General features: G+C 40.7%; 1 protein-coding gene across 2 annotated transcripts; it reads right to left on the bottom strand.

The window, feature by feature from the left end:
• Window positions 1-774: 774 nt before the first annotated feature.
• On the bottom strand, window positions 775-22,213 carry mia3 (MIA SH3 domain ER export factor 3). 2 transcript variants are annotated; one of them, XM_080883692.1, is made up of 28 exons: window positions 22,019-22,213; window positions 19,880-20,013; window positions 19,711-19,797; window positions 16,621-19,618; window positions 14,671-14,979; window positions 13,797-13,927; window positions 8,682-8,813; window positions 8,442-8,463; window positions 8,264-8,352; window positions 8,095-8,172; window positions 7,864-7,974; window positions 7,707-7,778; window positions 7,502-7,606; window positions 7,284-7,406; window positions 7,090-7,177; window positions 6,929-6,993; window positions 6,737-6,827; window positions 6,434-6,572; window positions 6,078-6,240; window positions 5,933-5,968; window positions 5,758-5,825; window positions 5,333-5,418; window positions 4,956-5,069; window positions 4,351-4,410; window positions 4,218-4,264; window positions 4,036-4,104; window positions 3,219-3,597; window positions 775-1,544 (listed from the first exon to the last, which is right to left on the bottom strand). In XM_080883692.1, the coding sequence occupies exons 1-28, from the start codon at window positions 22,137-22,139 to the stop codon at window positions 1,285-1,287; spliced, it is 6,177 nt and encodes a 2,058-aa protein (XP_080739818.1). In that variant the 5' UTR covers window positions 22,140-22,213; the 3' UTR covers window positions 775-1,284. The 2 variants fall into 2 exon arrangements, with proteins under 2 accessions (XP_080739818.1, XP_080739819.1); XM_080883693.1 differs by lacking the exon at window positions 4,036-4,104 and having other exon boundaries at window positions 22,019-22,212.
• Window positions 22,214-22,786: the final 573 nt, after the last annotated feature.

Below are 22,786 nucleotides of genomic sequence, written 5' to 3'. Positions count from 1 at the left end.
AGAGCACAAAGGCAGAAGTGGCCCAAAGCCAGCGCTGAATCCGAGATGAAGCATGAATGAGAGTCTCCTAGGACAGTGAGAAGCAGTGTTGTGTATTTACTCCTTACACATTCTTTTGGTAGTGGAGTAAGCGGAAAAAGACTGAAAACTCACATGAACTCCCACTCGAGCATAAAAAACATCTTGGGAAGTCTGAGAAACTTTTGTTGCACAGGTGGCCAACTTATTGACGTCATACTCAGACACACGGCGGGTCAAAGTAAATATTTGGTTAACTAAGAGACGTTTTTGATTAATGGAGCAAATTCACGTATTTCAAATAATTTTTTTCCCCTCATTTTTAATTTGAATTATGGCATTCTGTTCTAACACTTTCCCTCCACATAGAGGGACCTGGATTAGCTACAAAAGTTACATTTTAGCTGTAAACCAGAAAAAGAAACCCCAGGTAATTAAATAACAAAAACTGTCATCATCACTCTGAGCAATAAAAATGCAAACACATTGTCTCTGTACGTTTTCACATTCTGACTTAAAAGCACATTAACATGTTGGTGGAACGACTTCCCAGCTCAGCAAATCAGATTAACCGAGCAGCTTTTTTGTCCTTGTCCCACCAACAGCACAATCACTGAGCAGTAGACAGCAAATACGAAACAGCAGCTTTCAGACCAACATGTCTGTATAACAGCACAGATGTACGCCTTATTTCTTCACATATATTCTTCATCGCACACCCTACAAAAAACATCCTCAGTATTAACGTACCACACACAGCTTTTATATTCTTTATTAATAAAAGTTCTACCAACATAGTAAAATAAGTTATACATCTGGCCGTCAAATTACACATTTGCTTTGAAATTTGTACGTAAAGCAAGAGCTTTGGGAAAAATCATGGTATTCCTGAAATGCTAGAAGCTAAACCTCCCTCCTGTTTCTCAATTTTAAAAAACAATTTCCACAGGAAATGACATTTTAAAAAAAAAAAAAACTGCCCCTTTAAAAATCATAGCTATATAATTTTCTTAAAGATCAACACAAATGAAAATCTGGCATAAAACGAAGTGTTATTGCACAGGCTGTTTAGAAAAGTGGCAACCCTTTCAGCTCACATTTCAGACATAACTGATCATTCTTTAATCTGCGGGCCTCGCTGTAAGAACATTTGCATCTGGACTATGAAAATAATCATGATCTTTGTTTGTACTGGATCTGGGTTGTTATTGTGACAGGTTTAGTTAACGGGGGTGTTTGAGTCCTCTGCCATAGCTGGTGGCATATTTAAGGCTTGACCATTTCTGGCCTGGCTGAGTCCTGAGGGGCCTCCTGCTTCACGTGCAGGTCTTGTCTGGGGACGCTGTGAGCGGCTACAGAGTTCTGGAGGGCATCGGGTGCAGGCGGGCCATAAGCATCACCAGGATGTGCTGGATGAGGCGGGGCACCTAGAGGCAGGTCCACAGGTTGGCCAGGGTGGTCACGTGGTAATGGGAAGCGCATGTCAGGAGGGAAGGGTGGACGAGGTCCCATGGGCCCACGGACACCTAAACAGGAAAATCGCAGGGAAATGATGGTCACACAGACAAAAAAGACCAAAGACCAGGTCTGTACTTCTTTCAGGAAATAAAGAAGCCTTTGCCTTCTTCTGCCTCAGGGTCTTCTTACACAGACTTTAGTAGCCCAAGTAGATGAACAGGGACCAGAATATATTCTGCAACTCAATTTTTTTCTTTTCATTTTTAAATCAGCACCAAATTAGCATCTGCATTTCATTTACTTGTGGACAATCCCCTCCCACCTATTCTGAAAGTTCAGCTACTGCTGACCAGCTCGCCCCGGCCCTTCCTGTTTCATGTTAGTCAGCCAGGATGAAAACCACAGCAGCAGATTATGTTATTTGCCATTTTTAGAAGGGAAGCATAAAGTTGGCATTATTTAATAAGAGATAAGCATTGTGTATGTTCATCTCGTAAGTCCAAGGAACCCCTCAGCTGCTACAAACAGAATCTAAATCTGCCAAAAGCTGAGTATTAGAAAGCCAGAATGCCACCTTAAACTAGTTAAAACCGAAGAGTTGATAAGGCGAACTATATGAATGGCTTCCCTGATCAGTTTATTATATATTTTTTAAGTCCAAGTAAGATTGGCTTGTATGACTAGAAATTAATGGTGGCAAATGTGAGAAAATGTCATGTATAAACATTAAAAAAATATATATATATATTTTTTTGTTAAAGCCGTAACTCCTCTCATCATGTGGTACACTGCACTACTTTCTGCTCATTTACCATCATGCTATTATCCGCTTTGTTTATGAATGGCTGCTCTTCATCAAATTTTAAGCATTGCAAGCGGCTACAAATGGAGTCCATTTCCGGGCTTTACCATAACACTGCCTCTACGTCAATCTATCTGGACTCACTCAACTCCACTGTGAATCATGTCTAATAGCTTGCTGCTCTTCTTCTGCATGATGAATTGGAATCTGAAGAATACTGAAGATGATGACAACAGACTGTCTGTTGGCAGTTCAACTGATCTAAGTATGTCCCAGAGTTTGTGTTTTACTAGAAATGACAGTTTTCCAATTCTATTTTACTAGTATTAAGCAAAGTCGTATAGATGAGTTTGTCCTGTAAAGAGACTCATCCACCTCTCAAATGGCTGAAGTCATGACAGAGAGCATCTTTAGCGTGGTTTTCAACAGCTGGGGACATCATCTCAAAGATATGTCCACTGCAATCATGAATTCATGAACTGAAACATCTTGAAATGTGTTATTTTGGACTAGAAATTAAATCTTTTTGATTTAATCTTTATTTGACCTTATGGACAAAAGCCATTTTTAGTTTCCTATTTGCGCGTTATTTTTTTAAATTTATTTCATTTTTATTCTGACGGTCCTGTTGAGTAATATTGAAAATATATTTGATTATTTTCAAATTCATGCTTCCTGGGTCATTGTAATTTGTTGAGGGAAGTGGAGATAAGAGTTATGGAAATAATTGTTGACTAATCAAAGAAAAATTGGCAGCTTAGTCGACTACATAAATAAACGTTAGTTACAGCCCTACTCAGTACAACTATAACATTTTAGTGAACTTTTCCCATTTTGGCTAAAACTAAAATGAGAAAGTCTGGCATATAAAGAGGTCCACATCAGGTTTATATGGACCTAAAAATATAGTGTTATAAATATAACAAAAAGTTGAACGTACCCTGTGGAGGAGGCATCGGTCCAAAGTGATGAGGTGGAGGGGGACGGAATTGCGGTGGGAGCGGACCCCGGGGATCAATGCCTGGGCCAGGGCCTTGCCTGGGGGGAATTGCAAGTCCATTGGGGGGTCCAAACTCTCCTCCCATTGGTCCAGGCAGGGGCATACCTGGGTGTCCATTAGCTGGTAGGGGAGGACCTTGAAGAAGAGGAGGGCCAGGTGGGAGGTGATATGGGCCAGGTCGCGGTGGTCTGTAAGCTATGGGTGGTGGCAGACGGCCAGGAGGGAGCATTGGATCATAGGGTGCAGGACCAGGTGGAGGTCCGTGGACCATGGGTCCAGGTGAGTCCCTGATTGGTGATGCTATGAAGGATCCTGGACCCTGGAAAACAAACAAACATGACAATTTGAAGTGACAACTTTCATGAGAGTATAGATGGGCTAACACTTTGTCATGCAGTGAAGTGATCCAGCAACCACACAGTGCATTTAGCCAGGGTTTAATCACATGACCACTAACCACACACCATGGTTATTTGGATTAAAAACAAGCCACTTTCATAGCATCTTGATATATGACACACATACTCTGCAATTTTTCATAACCCCAGTATTTTCAAGACACATTTTTGAGTTGCTGTTTCTTTCAGTGCAGTGAGATGAAAAACACACTAAGCCTAAAAAAATGTTTAGTCAGCCCCAGAGAAAAAGAAGAGCCTTTGATCCCCTTCCAAATCCAAATCCAGCTTAAGGGAAGAGGACATGGAGTGCTTCCAAACACCTTCACACCAACACCTGGAGTGACAGCATCTGTACTCACTGCCTCTGGATTCTCTGTGGTGACCTCAGCCTTAGTCTCTGTTTTTATCTGTGGATCTACTGCTTGCGTCTGTTTCAGATTAGGACAAACAGTGGAAATGCAGCAGGAGCTCTAAGTCTACACATGAAAGGAGAGATGGTATCACATAAAAATGGGTTTGATATGATTAAAAAGAAACTTACAGATGCATCCAAGTTGGCTGGAGATGAGCTACGTGGGCCCATCATGTCTGAAAGAGGGGAAACAGTACTGCATTAATAACAGGTTCAAAATAAACACAAAACCTTCGAAATGCACAAACTGCAGAGGACATACCCATCCCAGAGATGTGTTTTTCAGGGTAACGACCATGGGGATCTGATGGAGGGCGAGGACCTGAGGGTAGAAAAACACAAAACTATGAATAACCAAAACTCCATGGAGCCCCTTCGCAGGGAAAACACAGCCGCAACACACAGAGTGAGAGGAAACAAAGAGACTGTACACCCTAGGAAAAAAAATAAAAAAATAAATCAGAGGTACAAAAAAAAAAACAAAAGAAAAACCCCAAACCCTTGCATTTAAATGAAATCATCTTTGATTTCTAAGAATAACTTATTCACACATACACATACAAATTCAGAAAATCTTCTTCCACAATCTAATCTTGTTTTTAATGAAACAAAAGCAAAAGCACATTTCAACAGAAACAAGCAAATGATCCAACTGGAAGGGGAGGGAGGGTGAAAATAAGAGCTGGTACCCGAAGGAATCAGGATGCAATACACACTAGGAAAAAACATAAAAGGAAAACTTGAGGTGAGAGAGCTGAAAAGAAAAATAAAGTCAGGAGGGAAAGAGGAGAGAGATGAGGTTGTAACGGAGAGTGATGTTCCACTTGGGTAAAAAGGAAGTGGGGGAAGCAATCCACTTGGACTCACCAAACGGGTCAATTCTCCGTGCAACTGGGGCAGAAGGAGGACGCCTGGGACCCTCAATCATTATAGGTGGGGATGGTGCACCCCCACTCACAGGAGAGGGCCCGTATGAGTCACCTGTTACAATTGAACCGTCAATTTACCAAAAGAAAAGAACTGCAGCTGACAAAACAACACAAGTCATGCAATAAAGAGGGTCACTTCAGGGTCTCCAAGAAAAATCAAGCACATGAACAGGACAAATACACAATCAGAACACATATGAGGCAAAACTGGAGCCCCCCTGCCCCGCAACAGAAAACAGTATTATCTTCAGTGGTTCTTCGGGATGACAGCTGAGCTGATGGAAATAAAACAGAGGGTGAGATGTGCCTGCTTACCTTGGCGAGGGCCTGCAGGCTGACCAGAGTTTGGTCTGAAGAGAGGAGCGCGGCGCTCATTGAGCTGAGAGGTGAGTACAGCCAATCTGTGAATAGGAAGAAAAACAGCTCAGATGCAGTTAAACTGGGCTGTGACTAACGGCAATTTTAATTATCTGATGAAAATGTAACAGAGCCAGTGGTGACGTCATTAAATAATTTCACAGTTTGTCCAAAAAAAACAAAAACAAACAATCAATAGCCTCCAATCTATTCAGCCTGAAGTCACATTAAGCAGTAATAGGAACAGCTATGATGTGAGGTAACGACTAAACATTTTCAGGCTTTCGCAACTTCCTGTATAGAAACAGCCTCATTATGAGTAACAAACAAAATTTCTGATACTCCAGAACAACAAGGAAGCTTTAACAACTGCCAAAACTCACTTTTCACGAAGCTTCGATGATTCGAGCTTCTCTTGGTTTAGAGCTCGCTCTGCATTACGAGCGTTCACCTGCAGGCAGCACAAAGAAGCAGAGTAATGCTTTAGCTCAATACTAATCTTACGCAGACCGAATAAATTATTTATCGCATCTGTAAATAAACGGTGTGGAAACATACCCAGTTTGAGTGAGTTTTGTTCTCCTGCTCTTTGATCTAAAGAAAGAAAATCCCATTCAGCCGAGATTCAGATTGGAGTAATGTTTTTATTTTGTTGGCTAATCTGAAAACGTTAAGATAAAAAACAAACAAACACACAGTCTACCTGCTCTTTGTAGACTTCCTCAGTCTTCTTCATCTGGTCCTCCATCTCATTAATGCGCTGCCTTAAAATTTTAACCTGCTCCTCAGCTTCAACAGCTTTCCCTCCAACCTCCGACAGCAGATTCTCTTTGCTGCGCCGCTCCAGCTCCTCCTTCGTTAATTTCCTGTGTGCGCAGAGAAACACAGTAACTCCCAGTCCTTCTACAAATCACAACTGATGAGAGGTTTCACTTACTCATCATCATCATTCATGGTGTAAAGACAGCAAGTAAAATTTACAACTACAAAAATACAGAAGACTTTCAGACATTCACGACAGGAAGTAACAATTTCGAATCTGCTGAAGACTTCACTTACTGCTGCAGGGCATTTTCCTTCTGCTGATACATTTCGACCATGATTTCGTTTTTCTGCTGGAGGATCTTGAACTGGTTTTCAATGTGGCTCTTCTCACTTTTCAGGGTTGAGATTGCATGTTCAAGCTCCTGGTGTTGCTCTGTTTTAAAATAAAACAAAGAGGAGTTTAGTAGGATGCAGATACCCAACTGAATTACACAACTTCTTAACCCTTGTGTTGTCCTTGGGTCAAAAATGACCCCTAGGTGTATGGCAAACAAGTGTATGGGAATCCCGAGGACATTAAACAAATTCACAATGTACCTTCCATTGCCTTCCTGGACTTCTCTTCATTCAGTAGTTTTGTCATGAAGCGATCCCGCTCTTCTTCAACTACAGCAAGAGTGGTCTGAACCTGTAGGGAAAAATACAGGAAAATGCAATAACATTTAGAAACCGAACAATCCTCTATAAACTAAAATATAATAAGCTTTACAACATCTGTTGATATCTCACCCTAGAAACATCCATCATCTGTTTGATTCTGTTCTTTACGGCCGTCTTCTTGTCTGTAAGAGACACTGAAAGAACAACAAAACACTATATTATTAAACAGTGGTTAATAAAACTACTCGCCGTATTTCATCCATAAATATTCTGATAAACTACAAACTTACCAGGTGCTACTTCACCATTGGCCAAAACTTTGGTGTCACCTTTTTGTAAATCACAAGCTTCCAGGTCAGACAGAAGTTCAGACAGCACCTGAAGTGGACATATTGTGCAAGAATGAGACAATTTCATAAATAAATAAATAAATAATAACAAAAATCAGGAAGAGTTATGACAGTAGTTAGTGAAAAAAAATGACCTCCACATTGTGATCTTTGAGCACCACAGAGTCCTCCAGTTCTTTCTGGGACTTCTGATAGACTTTAATCTTCTCATTAAGCTCTGTGTGTTTTTCCTCCCAGCTTTTAATGGTGACCTTCAGCTGTTAGAAGAGGCAGGGTAAAAAGCATAAATTAAATCTGATTAGGCATTCAGATTAATGACAATATAAAAGAGAAATATCCATATCTGTCTTACTGTTTTGTTCTCGTCCTTTAACGCAGCAAACTCTTTTTCAAGACATTTTTGTTGAACGTTTCGGGCATCTTCCCGAATCTTGGCTTCATCCAGGAGAACAGTAGTCTATGGATGAAAGAAAACAGTTTATGAGATAAATTAAAGCTAAAAGGTCACAGTAACACTACAGAGTTTGCAAAAAAAAATATCCCAAAAGGATTTGTACCTTAGAGAGCGCTTCCTGAATCTTTTTCCTGTTAGCTTGTAGCTTCTCGTTTAACTTCTCTAATTTCTCAATCTGTTAAAAATAAATAAATAATTGCAGCATGAATCAGTGAAAAGAACGCAAATAACAACGAGCAGAAAGCAAATGAAACACTTACTCTGGTTTCATTTTGGAGAGTGTTTGCCCGCTCTTCCTCCAGTAGCTGTGCGTATTTGTCCTTTTCCTCGGCCATCTGTTTATTCAATGTTTCAGCCTGTAAGACTTTACTCTGCAAACAGTAAAGAAAAAAAAATTAACGACAACCCTTCAACAAATAACTGAGTGTCAACAAAGATTCAACCCGGTTACGTAAGACTAAATACATATGAGAAAGACTCTTACTGCTTACCTCTAGCTCTTGCATCTTTTTCACTGTACAACTAACAGTTTCCTTTGACTGTTTTTGATTTTCTTTCAGTTGTTCAGTCTTTTACAAAAAGAAGAAAACATGAATCAGATGTGTTTTGTTTGTTTTTGTATAGGAGAAACTCAACAACATTTCTCTTTCTGGGGCTCACCTGTTTCTGGAGTTCAGCCATTTTGGCGAGAGCTTCATCCTTTTCCTTTTTGTGCACCTGGATTTGCTCTCTGAGTCTTTTTTCATCCACTTTTCCCATTACACAAAGCACACAATCAATGAGGCCGTACACATATGCATTTTGTCATGTTGTGCAAAAATTATAACTGAAAACTTACCGAGGTACTCTTTCTTCTTTATCTTTAAAAATAAAATTAAAAAAATCAATTTTAAATCTTACAGTGTATAATATCATCCAACAATGACCTAAATATGGAAGATTTTATACTGTGTATAACTCAATCCAATGGGAGTATAACCCAGGGGGATACAAAGCCTTATTAAATCAAAGCTCATACAAATAATATTGGCATTTTACAGGCACCAAATAAACAGAGCAGCAATATCACAACACTTACTGCCAGCACAGTCCTCCAGAAGAAGAGGGTGAAGGTCAATACTCCAACCAAAGCAGTGATGACAACAGCTTGCCAAGGACAGCCAAACAAAGTTTCTCCTGGCTTCCACTCTTCTGGCAGCAATGAAATCATCTGAAGAGACAAAAAAAAAAAACAACAACCCCACAACCACAGCTTTAACTCTGGAGAACGAAATTAAACTGGAAACAGATGGTTAAACTAGCACTATGCAATTCAATTATATCGATTTCTAGTTACAAACACAGCTTTCAAAAGTGGTGAAAAGAAGATTGAAAAAGAAATTGATTGAAAATTATTTTCATAGTGATGCTCTTATTTTGTCTTATAACTTGATTGCACTTTTCCTTTCATATGCTCATTTTGCCTATCACAACATCACTTTTTCCTCTCAGTAAAAGCTTAAGTTCAGGCTATTGCATGAATACTTTGGTTTACAAAAATGTTTGTTTTTTTATTTAGCTCAAAGACACTTAATTAAAAAGAGACAAGAGAGTTACCATGTTTCAAAATGTATCAAAAATAATTATGACTATAAATCTGGCTGCAAAATAAATAAACAAAAAAGCCCAATGGAAAAACAAACTAGACAATATACAATAAAAACACTGCAGAAGCTCTGATTAAACATCAAATTAAATCTACCGTTAGACTAACACACTGTGCATACATTTACCAAACTATGACACATCAGTAAAGAGTCATCTGTAACTCAAATAAGCACTCATTACAACCAAGATTAGCAAGAAGAGCATCTCTGTCCCACAACGAATCTTAAGGCTGAAAGGCTACTGCAGCAGCAGAAGTGCCACTCTTGTAAGCTAGAACAGGAAACTAATGATATGACTGACATGGGCTCAGCAGGATTGGACAACAGAAAACTGGAAAACATTGCCAAGCCCCCAAGTATTTATCTAATAAAGTGGCAGCTGAGTGTATGTGATAAAGGACACAGGATCGATATAAAAACACAAAAAGATTAGTCTACACTCTCAGTTTAGTCACCAAAATAATTCTGTTGGTTATTTATTAACATAAAAATAACGTGTTTTTCTACATTGTTCTATACATACATTTTGAAGTGATGTAGCATTTCATACATTACTTGATTAGGGAGCAATTCATACTACAAGCTTTTCTCTTTCACAAGCTAGGTGGGTTTCACTTTATAGTTAAACTAGCTTCATTTATGCCCAGTCATACCAAACCGAGCATATTAGTCCAATCACAAAGAAACCTTTGAACTCCCCATGAGACAACAGTAGCAAACACATACATGCTCTCACTCCGTGGCTCTAATAAAATACAGGGATTACAGCTGCCTTAATACTAATGGCAAATATTAAAAGCCTCTCTTCAATTTACTGCTTTTCAGTTCTAAATGTTCAATACAAATTCAACAAAGGCTGGGCTGTAAGAAAAGTTAGATAGCAATGAAAAGGGCACAGGACAGTGAAAGGTCTTCAATCAAATATACAAGACCCGGTCGACTGCTGCTAATGCTAAAGGCAAGTTTGGTGAGTAGATTTAGGACAAGGAACCGTCCAAGTCATTATCCATCAGCCACCTGCTAATTAACACGTCATGGTTAACCTCACAGGCCGTGACAGCGTAAATAATAATATTCATATAGGTGTCAGTCTGGCTTTTTTTTTTTTTTTTTAAATACTGTAATGAATACTTACATGTTGCAGTTCCTCCACAAAAACTACATATGTGTTCTCCGGTTCCATGACAGGCAGGGATAATGTCTCCCTCTCCATTCTCGTGTTTAAAAACAAGAACGGAACTAGCCAGATGCTAGTTTGACAGGTATCAGCTAGCTGCCTAGCACGTTAGCTATTCACAAAGTAACTGTATCGTTAAGCAAACGCTCGTTATTCAGGAGCGTTAATGTCTCCCGCGTATGAAAGACAAATAAGCGGTCGTTAGACAAATGGACAACGTAAAATAGTGGAGATAGGAGTTGGTAACAACGACTTGCTAACGGTAATTAAAGATCACCCGTCAAATCCCATTCACAGCAGTTATCGTGAAGCGACGGTCGTTAGCAGAGTTGGTGGTTCTGATTATGGATAACGACTGTAGCGACCAAAAAAGGCTACACTAACTCAACAACACATTATCTGCCTGTACATGCCACAATAAGGCCGTTAGCCCAAGCAGCCAGCTCAGCACCGGCTGTGTCGAACTTCAGCCTGTACCGCGACAGTCAACAAGGCAGGGGGAGGGCCGGAGGGGGCGTTCAGGGAAAACTGGAAATTTGAGTTCTCACATAATGCACCACACTTTCAGAGCAGTAAGACCGACGTCTATGTAGGGCGACCAGAAGTGTACCCACACGATTTTAATCCTCTGTCCCACATTTTGGCTGGCTGAACAAAAGTCTCTAAAGTCATGCAAGTCTCCAGCTCCCCAAAAACTATATGTGGGGAAAAGAGTTTATTCATGCGGAACAATGTGGGATAGTGGAATGCAACATTGCAATTTTTGGTATCTATTCAATATTATATACAGTATAAAGTATACTATTATATAAAGTATATACAGACCCAGCTTTGCCTGCGTCAGTACTTTTAAGAGCCGCATGTAATGATTTATGAGGTGAATCTGAATACGTTTTTATGACAAATAATTGTGAGTTTTGCATTAATTGGTCAACAAATCACAAGTGCACCTTTGACTGTTTTTCCCACTTTTTGTCTTTTTTTTGAAGCGCTGGAATTTAAATGTGCCCTCCTGGCAACCGCTTTCTGTCAACCCCTGTTATTTTAAATGTGCTTAATAAATAAAAATGACTTGATAGTGAACCAAAAAGGGTTCTTATACTATACTTAAATTACTTAAATATTTTCATGTTCAGGATATATTTTTTCAGTTTCAGTAAAATTTAAGTGTTAAATTGAGTGACATCAGAACCAATTACGGCAGAACTGGAAGAAGGAAGATGAGCGAAGTGTGGACAGGGCTGTGGGGATGCTTGAACAGACATGCTTACTGTTTGATGTAACTGAAGCGACATGCTCAGAGGAGATAAACTAAAGGATCAATCCTATCACACAAGTATTGATCAGATACCAGTACCAACGCCGGTATCTATATAATCAATATTTAGATCGATCCATCCCCTCCTATTTTCAGAGCAGCAAGACAACAGTCTGTGACGTCTGCCCCAAATATTGCGACAATGCCCTACATTTTGGCTGGCTCTACAAAAGTCCTCGCCAGTGATTCTTATAAAACAAACTTATAAACAAAACAGTGGATCATCTGCCTCCATTTCACCCTATTCCTTGAATTCTACTCTATCACACCAACCCTCTGATATCCTGCTGAGCATCTTGGTCACTTCCAATAAAATCTGAGCATCTTTAACTCTGTCATCTCCAGCTGAGGCTCCTGTTTTTGTTTTTTTTTATTATTAGTGATGAGCATAGATGGAAACTGAAGTTCATAATTGGTCCTATGGAACAGTTTTCTGTACATGCTTCCAACAGCTGTCATTGCAGTTGCTGTCTTTTCAGCTTTTCTGTCTGCTAATCATCTTTGGGTTTTAGCAGGGATGCATCCAAGTTCTCTTTGAGTTGTTTTATTCTGACACAAGTCCATTTTTGTAAATTAGAGTCATTTAAAATGCGGGACACTGTCTCGATATAAAAATGCTGTACAGTCTCACACTCCTGATGACACTAGTCTCACAAGAAACATTTTGGTTTAAAAATTGATGAGCTGAACTATGAATGCTTCCTTGCTGAAAGTACTTTCATGCTTTCAGCTGTTCCCTTATTTCCCAAGACGTTGCCACACAGGAGGGAACCACATGTTGATTTGTTACAGATACTACACCGGATGCCCTTCCCACTAGCTTGTGACCCCTGAGGATAGCTTTGTGTCTCCTCCCAGTCTTGAAACAGTGATCTTATGAACCATTCGCTCTTTGAATGCCTCCCAACTAAAATCCCCAAATTATTACCACAGAGATAAGAGGTGGAAATTTTAACAGTTACAGTGATGCAAACAGGAAATGCAAGACTGCACAAAGACTGCCACATAGGACCATAAAAAAAATTAAATTCCTCTTTATGTCTATTCTATAGTAATTGAGTTTAACTAAATTAGAGTAAATCAAAGTTTATTTGTGATTGACCTGATCAATGCCAAACCTGTAACCTGCACAGTATGTGTGTATTCATGTTTTAATTTAGATCAAAATCCCTCTCGGCACTGGCAACACGTCCCACAGAGTCTTCGCAAACAAACCCCTTTCATCACATTTAGTTTGCCCGGATCTGGTTACCCTAGCAACATAAAATATGGTGCGTAACTATATCAGAGAGGCCAATACTTTTCTGGACTGTGTACTGCTCATTTACGAGTAATATTTCTAAGCCACTCTAAGTTCAAATAAAATAGTAAATTTTGGTAGGGATGGGAAGCTCGAAACAGACGTTTCGACACTGTGTCAAGCCTCCGAAGCCGAGATGTTTTGAAAATCTGCTCTGAAGCGTGGTTCAAATGTTTTGGGTTTTGCTGGAGGTGCCAAGCTGTTGTTCTTCCACGTGATAACGAGGCCTCTGTATGTTAAATGAGTAAATTGTTTCTTCAGACTTCAATCATCCAATCTAATAAACCACGCCAAAAAGAGTCAATAGCAGCATACTCAAGTATAGTATGTAGTATGTCCCTATGAACTATGAGTGATGTTAGGATGTCCTGGGATAGCATTAAAAAGTATATAATAAGTTTTTTCTTTCCTACTTCCTTTAAAGAAGCCATCAAGGGAACATTTGTTTATTCATTTTTCTGTGCGGCACTCAAACCAGCAACAGATATTCAGCATACGCAGACAGAGGAGATGATAGAGAACTAATTTGTTTAACTTGTTCCTTAAAAATCTGCATGTTTGTGCTTCTTCCCTGCACATGACAGAGAAAGATCAGAAAAATCGGACATTATTTTGACGTTTTTAATTGTCAGATCATCGAGACTGATTACAGATTTAGATTCATTTGGATGTTGCTGAAATATTTCACAAATTAGATTAGTGGTGAATCTAATGTATACAGGATGTGGTGTATGCAATGGTGGTACACTTACCACAGTGCTCCACTCTGCAGTTTTATTCGTGATCATTGCAAGGATGCAGCCCGTGTAAACAAGCCCTGTTGAGAATAACCCCACTTCTTCTTCGTGCACTTCGGACACTGGTTCCATGGAGTCCATAGACCCTTGTCAAACAGAATTTAACAGTTAGTAAGTCTGTTTGTTATTGCTGGATTATGTAAAGCTCTTCTATAACAGAATATAGTTAAATATCAACATAAAGGCAAAACCATATGTAACTAATATAGTGTAACTTTAATATGATAAAACCAGAGGAAGCTTAATGTGACTGATTTGCTGACCTCAAGATTATCCTATTTTATTGTAGCCAAAGTCCAAAATTCTCATAATGTGTTTACATGTTCTAAATATTTCACAAAAGCAATGATATTTTAATAATGGATTGCATTTGTATAGCGCTTTTCGAGACCCTCAAAGCGGTTTACAATTTCACTATTCATTCACTCTCACACACTGGTGGAGGCAAGCTACGGTTGTAGCCACAGCTGCCCTGGGGCAGACTGACAGAAGCGAGGCTGCCATATCGCGTCATTGGCCCCTCTGGGCATCACCAGTAGGCGGCAGGTGAAGTGTCTTGCCCAAGGACACAACGAAGAGACCGGCAACCTTCCGGTTACAAGACGAACTGACATCTCTTTGAGCCATGATCGCCCCATTTTATTAGGAATCAAACATTTATGCTCCTTTTTTGTGACCATGGCACACTAAGGTTCAAGGCACAATTTCAATGGGGAACCTGTATTACTATTTACACCACACAGCCTCTTTGTAATCTTACATATTATAACTGTTGGTGGAAACCTGCAATTTAATTCCATTACACCATTGCTCTAAAGACATTACTAACCTGAGGGTGAGTGTTCAACCTCAACACCAAGGCCCATGTCGAAGGCATTTTCCAGGGTGGCTTGAGGCACCTTTTGCATCTCATCAGATGTGCTGAAGCTCAGCGGATTGTCTTTGTTTTTATTAAAGTGTCCACCATCTTCCTCCACACTAACGTCCGGTCTAACCAGCTGTTCCTCTTCAACCTCAGCTGGCTTTTCTTCAGGATCCGTTATTGTCAGGTTGTCATCGCTCTCGGCCTTTGGTATTTTGTCCAATTCTTCCTCAGCAATGTGTAGCACATCTTCTTTAACATTCAATTCCTGTTCATCTGAGATGGAAACATAGGGGAAAACCCAATAATGCTTAAATTTAAGATTAAACATTTTAAATCTAGAACTAGCCTCTAGATTGCATGACATCTGCAGAGCAAAGACAAATTCATTATCATGAAAATCCATTTTGGCTTTGTGAAAAAAGAATTATTCAAGTGAAATGCATTAGTAATATGAAATATAGTTATTTTTAACATTACAAGAAAGGGTTAGAGTTATTCTGAAATTCTAATCTCTTATGGATTTTCATAAACCCTTTCCTATGTCAACTCTCAAGATAAAGAAACACATTATGTCTCTTCACTATCAGCATGCAGCTGAGCTGTCCTTGTGGCCCACTGAAGAGCCAAAATACCCAGCGCCATCACTGGACAGTCACGTTATCAGTCTCCTAAAAGATTGACTAAGACTAATGTGTTTTCAGACCTCCTCAAATAGAAGTACATCAACAAGTAGATAGGGATAACTCCAGAAAATCCACTACAGTGACCATCTGCTTGATGCTTAAGCTATACCTAAATTGGTATATTGAGTGAAAATGAAACCATCCATCCATCCATTTGCTTCCGCTTATCCTTTTCAGGGTCGCGGGGGGCGCTGGAGCCTATCCCAGCTGTCATAGGGTAAGAGACGGGGTACACCCTGGACAGGTCGCCAGTCTGTCGCAGGGCGAACACATAGACATAGACAACCATTCGCACTCACATTCACTCGCACATTTACACCTAATGGCAATTTGGATTATCCAATTAACCTATCCCCACAAGCTGCATGTCTTTGGACGGTGGGAGGAAGCCGGAGTACCCGGAGGGAACCCACGCAAACACGGGGAGAACATGCAAACTCCACACAGAAAGACTGTGGGGGAATTGAACTCAGGACCTTCTTGCTGTGCGGCAACAGTGCTAACCACCGTGCTGCCCAAAAATGAAACCATTGGTTCAGAAAAACAAAACAGTAAACAAAGTGAGAGAAAAGATAGAAAGTTTGGAATAGTTTCTCCTCTGTTATTGTTGTAAAATAGCTTTAAGAGTGTTTTTTCTGGATTGGAGTTTGAATAAAATAAGCAATTTGAGGTAAGTTCACTAAACTCTTGGGCCTTTTTGCTATTTTTTTACCTTTTAAAAAGTAATTTCTTTAATTTTCTGTAATGAAATTATGAACATTTCCTTTTAATTTAGGTCAGAGTCTTATGTCACTGTGTTCACTGATAGTCAACATATCTAAAATTTCACCTCAAAAGTTGATTTGACTAGCTGACTACACTGAAAAAACCTAGGGGGAAGTTTCTGATGTCAAAGAGAACGAGAAGAAAACATGTTTTTCTTTCCCTTTGTGACCACAATTAATTGTTGTTAGGATGGTAAGAAAAGCAGGAAATCCTATCCCATCTTACTGTTGGGTGTGAACTGAACTCCCTTTTAGCGTGATGACGACACTATCTATTTATCTGGAAACAAGATGCTGGATATCTGCTTCGTCACAGTATCAAATTCTGCATTCACTTTGATTATAAACTGATGCAATGAACATATTTAATAGCACAACTGTCAATGTTTAAAGCAGAATAAGCAACCACAGAGACGTGTAAGCCTTTTTGTACTCAAGATACTTCAAATAATACAGATCAAACCCACCTTTCTCAGTGTCTGATGACAGTTCTAGTGCTAAAGGCGTGCTGTCACTGGCTGTTGAATATTTTTGCCGCAGGCTGAAAGCCAGCTCCTGAAAGTCGTCCAGTATTTCTGTTTCTTCATCCAAATTACTTGGGTCCATATGGTGATCATAGTCGTGTTTAGTGTCCCGGCTATCAAGCATCTTCTCAATCTCGTCCAAGATAGTGTTCTCAGAGGCTTCCAAGATGCCTTCGAGCGCATTTTCAATGTCCTCTGTAGTACCCGTCTGTGACTGACGGGTAGCCTGAAACTCTATGTCCAGATCCATGAACATGGCCTCCAGTTTGAAGAGATTTTTTAGACCCAGAAGCTTTTGGACCTGCTCCATCTTCTCCTCTGTGAAGTGATCCCACAGCAGAGTCAATCTCATTACGCTTTCGCTGTATTCTGGCTCTGGAGGTGACACGGTAGGTGGACTTGTTTCAGGCAAGGTTTTGTCTGACTGCGAGAACAAAAGCGCGTTTTCATCTTCAAGTAATTCTTCTCTCTCTTCATCGTTCCCCTCCTCCGCATCTGGAGTCTCATCTTCTTCCATCATCTCCCTTGTATGTAGTGCATCCTGAATCTCTGGCTCATCAACAGGTGATTCTGCTCGACTGTTATTACTTCCTAAATCTGTCATTGAATCATCAGGTATCTGATTAGGCAGGCTGTCATTTACTATGTTATCATCATCTCTGAGGTCTGAGTCACTGGACCTCTCATTAGCGGACAAGTCGAGGTGTTTTTCACTTTCGGTCATGTTTTCTTTTTCATCCACTGCACTGTCTAATTTCTGCTCTGCAGCAGTAATACTGTCTGGTATTGCTGCCTTATCCTCAGTGACATCTGGATCTTTGTGCACCTCCTGCTCATCTTTGTCTTTAGTGGCCTCTGAATCCTTGGGCACCTCCTGCTCGTCTTTGTCTTCAGTGGCCTCTGAATCCTTGGGCACCTCCTGCTCGTCTTTGTCTTCAGTGGCCTCTGAATCCTTGGGCACCTCCTGCTCATCTTTGTCTTCAGTAATCTCTGAATCCTTGGGCACCTCCTGCTCGTCTTTGTCTTCAGTGGCCTCTGAATCCTTGGGCTCCTCCTGCTCGTCTTTGTCTTCAGTAATCTCTGAATCCTTGGGCTCCTCCTGCTCGTCTTTGTCTTCAGTAATCTCTGAATCGTTAGGCACCTCCTGCTCGTCTTTGTCTTCAGTGGCTTCATGTGTGGTTTTTATATGTGTTACTTCAGCCTCATGGTTGTCTAAATTATTATCTTGTGGCAGTGGCTCCGTGGATATTCTCATCCCCTCTGTTAGATGCTCTATTTGATCCTCTGCTGATTTTTTGGTTTCATCCTGAGCTTCCTTATGTCCAGTAACTTCTACATCATTTTCATTCTTATCAGACAAAACTTTCTCTGAGTTACTGGTGCCTTCATTCACATCAGAATTATCAGATGTAGAATTCAAAGAATCTTGAAGAACTGGCTCCATGTTCTCTGGGTCCTCTGGGGATTTTACCAAGAGTGATTCATCATGGGTTTTTACATCCTCTTCCTCCTCGTCTTCCTCGTCCTCATCTTCCTCTTCATTCACTTTTTTTGCTGACATGTCTACTCCAGTGACAGCTGAAAACACAGCGTCTCCGAGTGATGTCCACATATTCTTCTCCTCTGCTGTCTTTGGTCTATCCTCAGGTGTCAATGGCAGACTTTCAGGATTTCTAGGAGACTCCGGTGTTGGAGTGTTAGAGGATTCTCTTGAAAAAGACAGCAGTGGCGTTTCCTCTTTAGTATCACTATCATTTTTGGGCTGATCTTTCACATCCTCACTGTCGTCTTCTGGATTTGGTGTAACTTTCTTGGTGCTTTCTTCATCTGTTACAACAGCATCAAAAGTTGTCCCAAGAGTAGTTTTTAACTTAGAGATTGGCACTCGCTCATCATCATCTTCCTCTTCTTCTGAATTCACTTCTTGTGTGGTTATGTCTACTCCAGTGACAGCTGAAAACACAGCATCTCCGAGTGATGTCCACACGTTCTTCTCCTCTGCTGTCTTTGGTTTATCCTCAGGTGTCGCCAGTGGAGTTTCAGGCTTTTTAATAGAGTCAGATGCTGGAGTGTTGACGGATTCTTCTGAAAAACACAGCAGTGGAGTTTCCTCTTTAGTATCACTATTATTTTCGGGATGGTCTTCCACATCTTCACTGTCCTCCTCTGTATACGGGGTAACTTTCTTGGTGGTGTCTTCATCTGTGATCACAGCATCGAAAGTTGTCCCAAGGGTCGTTTTTAACTTGGGGATTTCCACAGATGGTTGAGTATTGATGGAGTCTTCTGAAAAAGAGAACAGTGGAGTTTCTTCTTTAACATTAGTGCCACTTTCTGGATGGTTTTCCACGTCTACACTCTCCTCCTCTTCTTCATAAGGGGTAATTTTCTCGGTGATTTCTTCATCGGTGACGATGGCATCAAAAGTTGAACCAATGGTAGTTTTCAACTCAGGGATTTGAACTCCTTCAGAAGATGAGACTGGTTCGCTTTCTGAAACAAAATCATCTTTGGGCACAGACTCCACTTCCGATTTTGCGGGTGTATCTTTGGTTTCACTCTTTTCTGACAAGTTTTCAGGGACAGACTCTGGTACATGTTTTTCCTTAACCTCTTCAGCTTCTGTAGCATCACGTGCAACTTCTGCATTGGACTCCATTGTGTTTTGTAAAGGTGTTTCAGCTGACTGATCAAGAACGGCTGAAGAGGCACTTTGATCATCAGGGGCTTTATGAAGCTCCTCCAAGTTATCATGATGCTCAGTTTGTTTTTCACTCTGAGCTGCTACTTCTCCTGTTTCTATTGCTTCTGCTGCTTGGACTTGGTAAGATGTTTTGTTGTTTTCGCTATCATTCTCCCCTGCTGACAAGCCAAGGAGCAAATCTACATCATAATTATCAAACTTGTCAAATCCAGTGTCAAAACAGACAAAATCTGTTTCCTGAGAAGAGATAAAAAAAAATATAAATTAAAAATTACATCTTACTATCTGTGGTATCCACAAGTGGATTATCTTCTTATATATTTCCATACCTCAGCTGGAACTTCATATTCGTTATCAGTATAAATGTGGTTAACTGCCAGAAGGTCTTTTGGGAAATAGCCAAAGTGGCTTCCAACCTATTGCGAGAAAACATGTTCAGGATTTTAACTACACAAATTAAATCCAGAGCTCAATAAATATGTGCTATAGTATACTTACACTTCCGGCCCATATGTCAGGTCTTCTTCCTGACAGCTTGTAATATACATAGATGGTTTCAGATTTCTTGAAAGACAAGAACCGACAATCAGGTCCTGAGAAATCATTCACAGCTTTCCCCCGACACAGCAGCACTGAAAAAACAAAACAAAAAACAAAGGGTAAGAATGACTTATTCAAAGATTTTATTTGTTTTGGGTGGCTGGCCTCTCCCTTAGAGATAGGGTGAGAAGTTCGGCCATCCGGGAGGGGCTCAGAGTAGAGCAGCTGCTGCTCCACATCGAAAGGAGCCAGCTGAGGTGGTTCGGGCATCTGACAAGGATGCCCCCTGGGCGCCTCCTGGGTGAGGTGTTCCAGGCATGTCCCACCGGGAGGAGGCCCCGGGGCAGACCCAGGACACGCTGGAGAGATTATATCTCTCGGCTTGCCTGGGAACGCCTTGGTATTCCCCCGGATAAGCTGGAGGAGGTGGCTGGGGAGAGGGAGGTCTGGGCCTCTTTGCTTAGGCTGCTGCCCCCGCGACCCGGCCCCGGACAAAGCGGATGAAAATGGATGGATGGATGGATATTTGTTTTGGGCTTAGTTCAAGTCACCTCACACCAAGAAGCTGAGTTTGAATCCACTGCAGGCTAAGGCCGCTGTGTGGTGCTTTCATATTGTCCGGTGAGTTTTCTAGAAACTACTTCCTGATGACAGAAACCCCCAGGTTTATTTGCATCGCAGGCTAGAATCGAATCAGCAATCTTTTGCTTGACAAGCCAACATGTAAAGCACTTGGTGATTCTATATTGGCCATAAGTGTGAATGGTTCGTCAGGCCTCCGATAGACCATCTGGAATGGACTGCACCCCAAATATGACCCTGAATTGGATATGCAGAAGAAACTAGGTGGATGGGTTCTTGGATGCACCAGATGTAAAACATCGGGCTAAAGCTGATGTTTATACAAAGCATTCGACCCTTAGCTGAAACCAGTAATTTTGGTTTGTTGTCATTTCCTACAGCCTGTTGTGTCAGAGAAACAAAGACATCTTAACATAAACAATAACTAATACTTACAGCTGAATGTGCATATCAGTCAACAAGAGGGATGATAGCATACATGGTCAGTAATTCTTGTACTTATCTGTCGGCAGTTTTCTTCTGTTATGTTGTTAGGTATTTATTCCACACATCTCACTGGACAACTACATTTTAACTACAACATACTTAACTGATGTAAAGCTAAATAACAGAAATGTATGCTGCCACTTTAACAACACGTGCATTAGAAAAATAAGCCCAAAACTGATGCACAAAAAGCAGAAAAGGTGAAGCTTTAACTATGATTCAAGTATTAGCTACTAACCACTGTCTTAAATTTTGTATTTCACTCAGACTTCTTTCTGAGTGGCTGAGTTTCAGCTCTGACTTGTGTTTTATGAGTTACAGTGTGTGATATTTACTGTTTTATGAGTCAAAATTAGCTCCCCCTGATGATAAGTCAACAATAAAAATACGTTCTTATCACCTATAGATGACTTTGCGGTTGTGGTTAACAATTGCTAAATGAATATTCTGTATTGTAAGTAAAACTGCTGCGTGTCCTTTATTAAGTCTTGCACTGAATGTAGAGGTTAAGAGTCAGGAGGCAGGGTAAAAATGTAAACTTTGCTAGCTAGAAGCGTTACAGAAGCATATTGATTTGTGGCAAAGCAGCCCAATCCCACAAATCCACATGAGAGTGAGGCAAATGTGGCTGAACACTATAAACACCGTGGCTTTAACTTCACCTATCACCTTTACCCCGAACATTAGCAGAGCGAGCCGGCCGGTGGCTAATTAGCTGCTAACCTTAGCTTCCACTATCCGGGAGCGAGGCAGGCCGAAGCTGACAGGCACCCAGCCAACATGGGCTGCATCCAAACCAGTAATCCTACCCAGCCAAATGATTAATGTTAATGTTTGCTTGTCCTGTTTTCACTGGGCATCACACAGGTAAACAGCATCACAACAATTGCAAGAGGAGATCAAGGTCGCAAATATCGACCGGCAACAGGTCAAGAGATAACGGCAGTTTATGGCTGTAGTATCGGGATGGTGCGAAGACGCATCAGAGAAGCCCCCCTGAGATATTAGTTGGAAAGCCAGCGGACTTACTGCTGCACTCCTTATCGGCGCATCTCTTAATGTCGGAGAACCTTCTCTCCAGGGCTGCGGCTGACATAAAGTTAAATAAAAGTAATAAAAAGCCCTGTCGGTAAACGTGTTTTGCTGCCATGCTGGCAGTTTCTGTTGACTGGATTGACTCCGCTGCTGCTGCTGGAGCATGAGCACTGGGCAGCAGGAGCCGACACGTCAGCACAGCAGATCCGGCTGGGTGTAGGCTCAGGATCGCTTTTCACAGGATGCATGATTGGATGTATCTGCTTCATGTGGCCGTGGTGGTGGGAAAAAACAACACCAAAAAAAAAAAGAAAAGAAAAAATGAAGCAGATGCAGTCATAAATGAGGCTTATCATTTAGTCTAGTGCATGTGCATATTTTCCTCCGAATTTAAAAAAAAGGGTTTCCTTATCATGCATACTTGACTATTGGGCATATTTGACTACTACAGTGGAAAGACAACCAAAAATGGTATATGAATAACTAATGCATAAATGCTTTTGATTTATCGTTTAGCACGAAATGACCGTCATAAAAAGTTAACTGATGTGCCTCAGTTAACTTTGCATATGTGCGCTTAGGAGCAGTATCTGTGCCGTGATTAATGAGGATGATCCTGCATTGCAGTTGTGCTTTACACTTTATTGCCGGCTGGGAAAATCATGTACATCACTGCTTTGTATATGCTGAATATCTCTGTAGTAGTTTTCTTTTTTTTTAATATACAAATATATCTGCTGTGGATTGCTCCTTCATATTGGT

This window comes from Rhamphochromis sp. 'chilingali' (assembly GCF_963969265.1).
Source record: "Rhamphochromis sp. 'chilingali' genome assembly, chromosome: 5".
Taxonomy (NCBI): Eukaryota; Metazoa; Chordata; class Actinopteri; order Cichliformes; family Cichlidae; genus Rhamphochromis; species Rhamphochromis sp. 'chilingali'.
The sequence above is the reverse complement of the archived record's forward strand: the minus strand, read 5'-3'. Positions and strand labels throughout refer to the sequence as shown.

Bases quoted from the DNA above. Each gene is read 5' to 3' on its own strand.
- mia3 (XM_080883692.1), bottom strand. From the start codon at position 22,139: ATGGCAGCAAAACACGTTTACCGACAGGGCTTTTTATTACTTTTATTT. The intron at 8,173-8,263 runs GTGAGCCCCAGA...TTTTTGTAAAAG, and splicing joins TGGCTGAACTCCAGAAACAG to ACTGAACAACTGAAAGAAAA. The intron at 1,545-3,218 runs GTACGTTCAACT...TTTCCTGTTTAG, and splicing joins ACCGATGCCTCCTCCACAGG to GTGTCCGTGGGCCCATGGGA.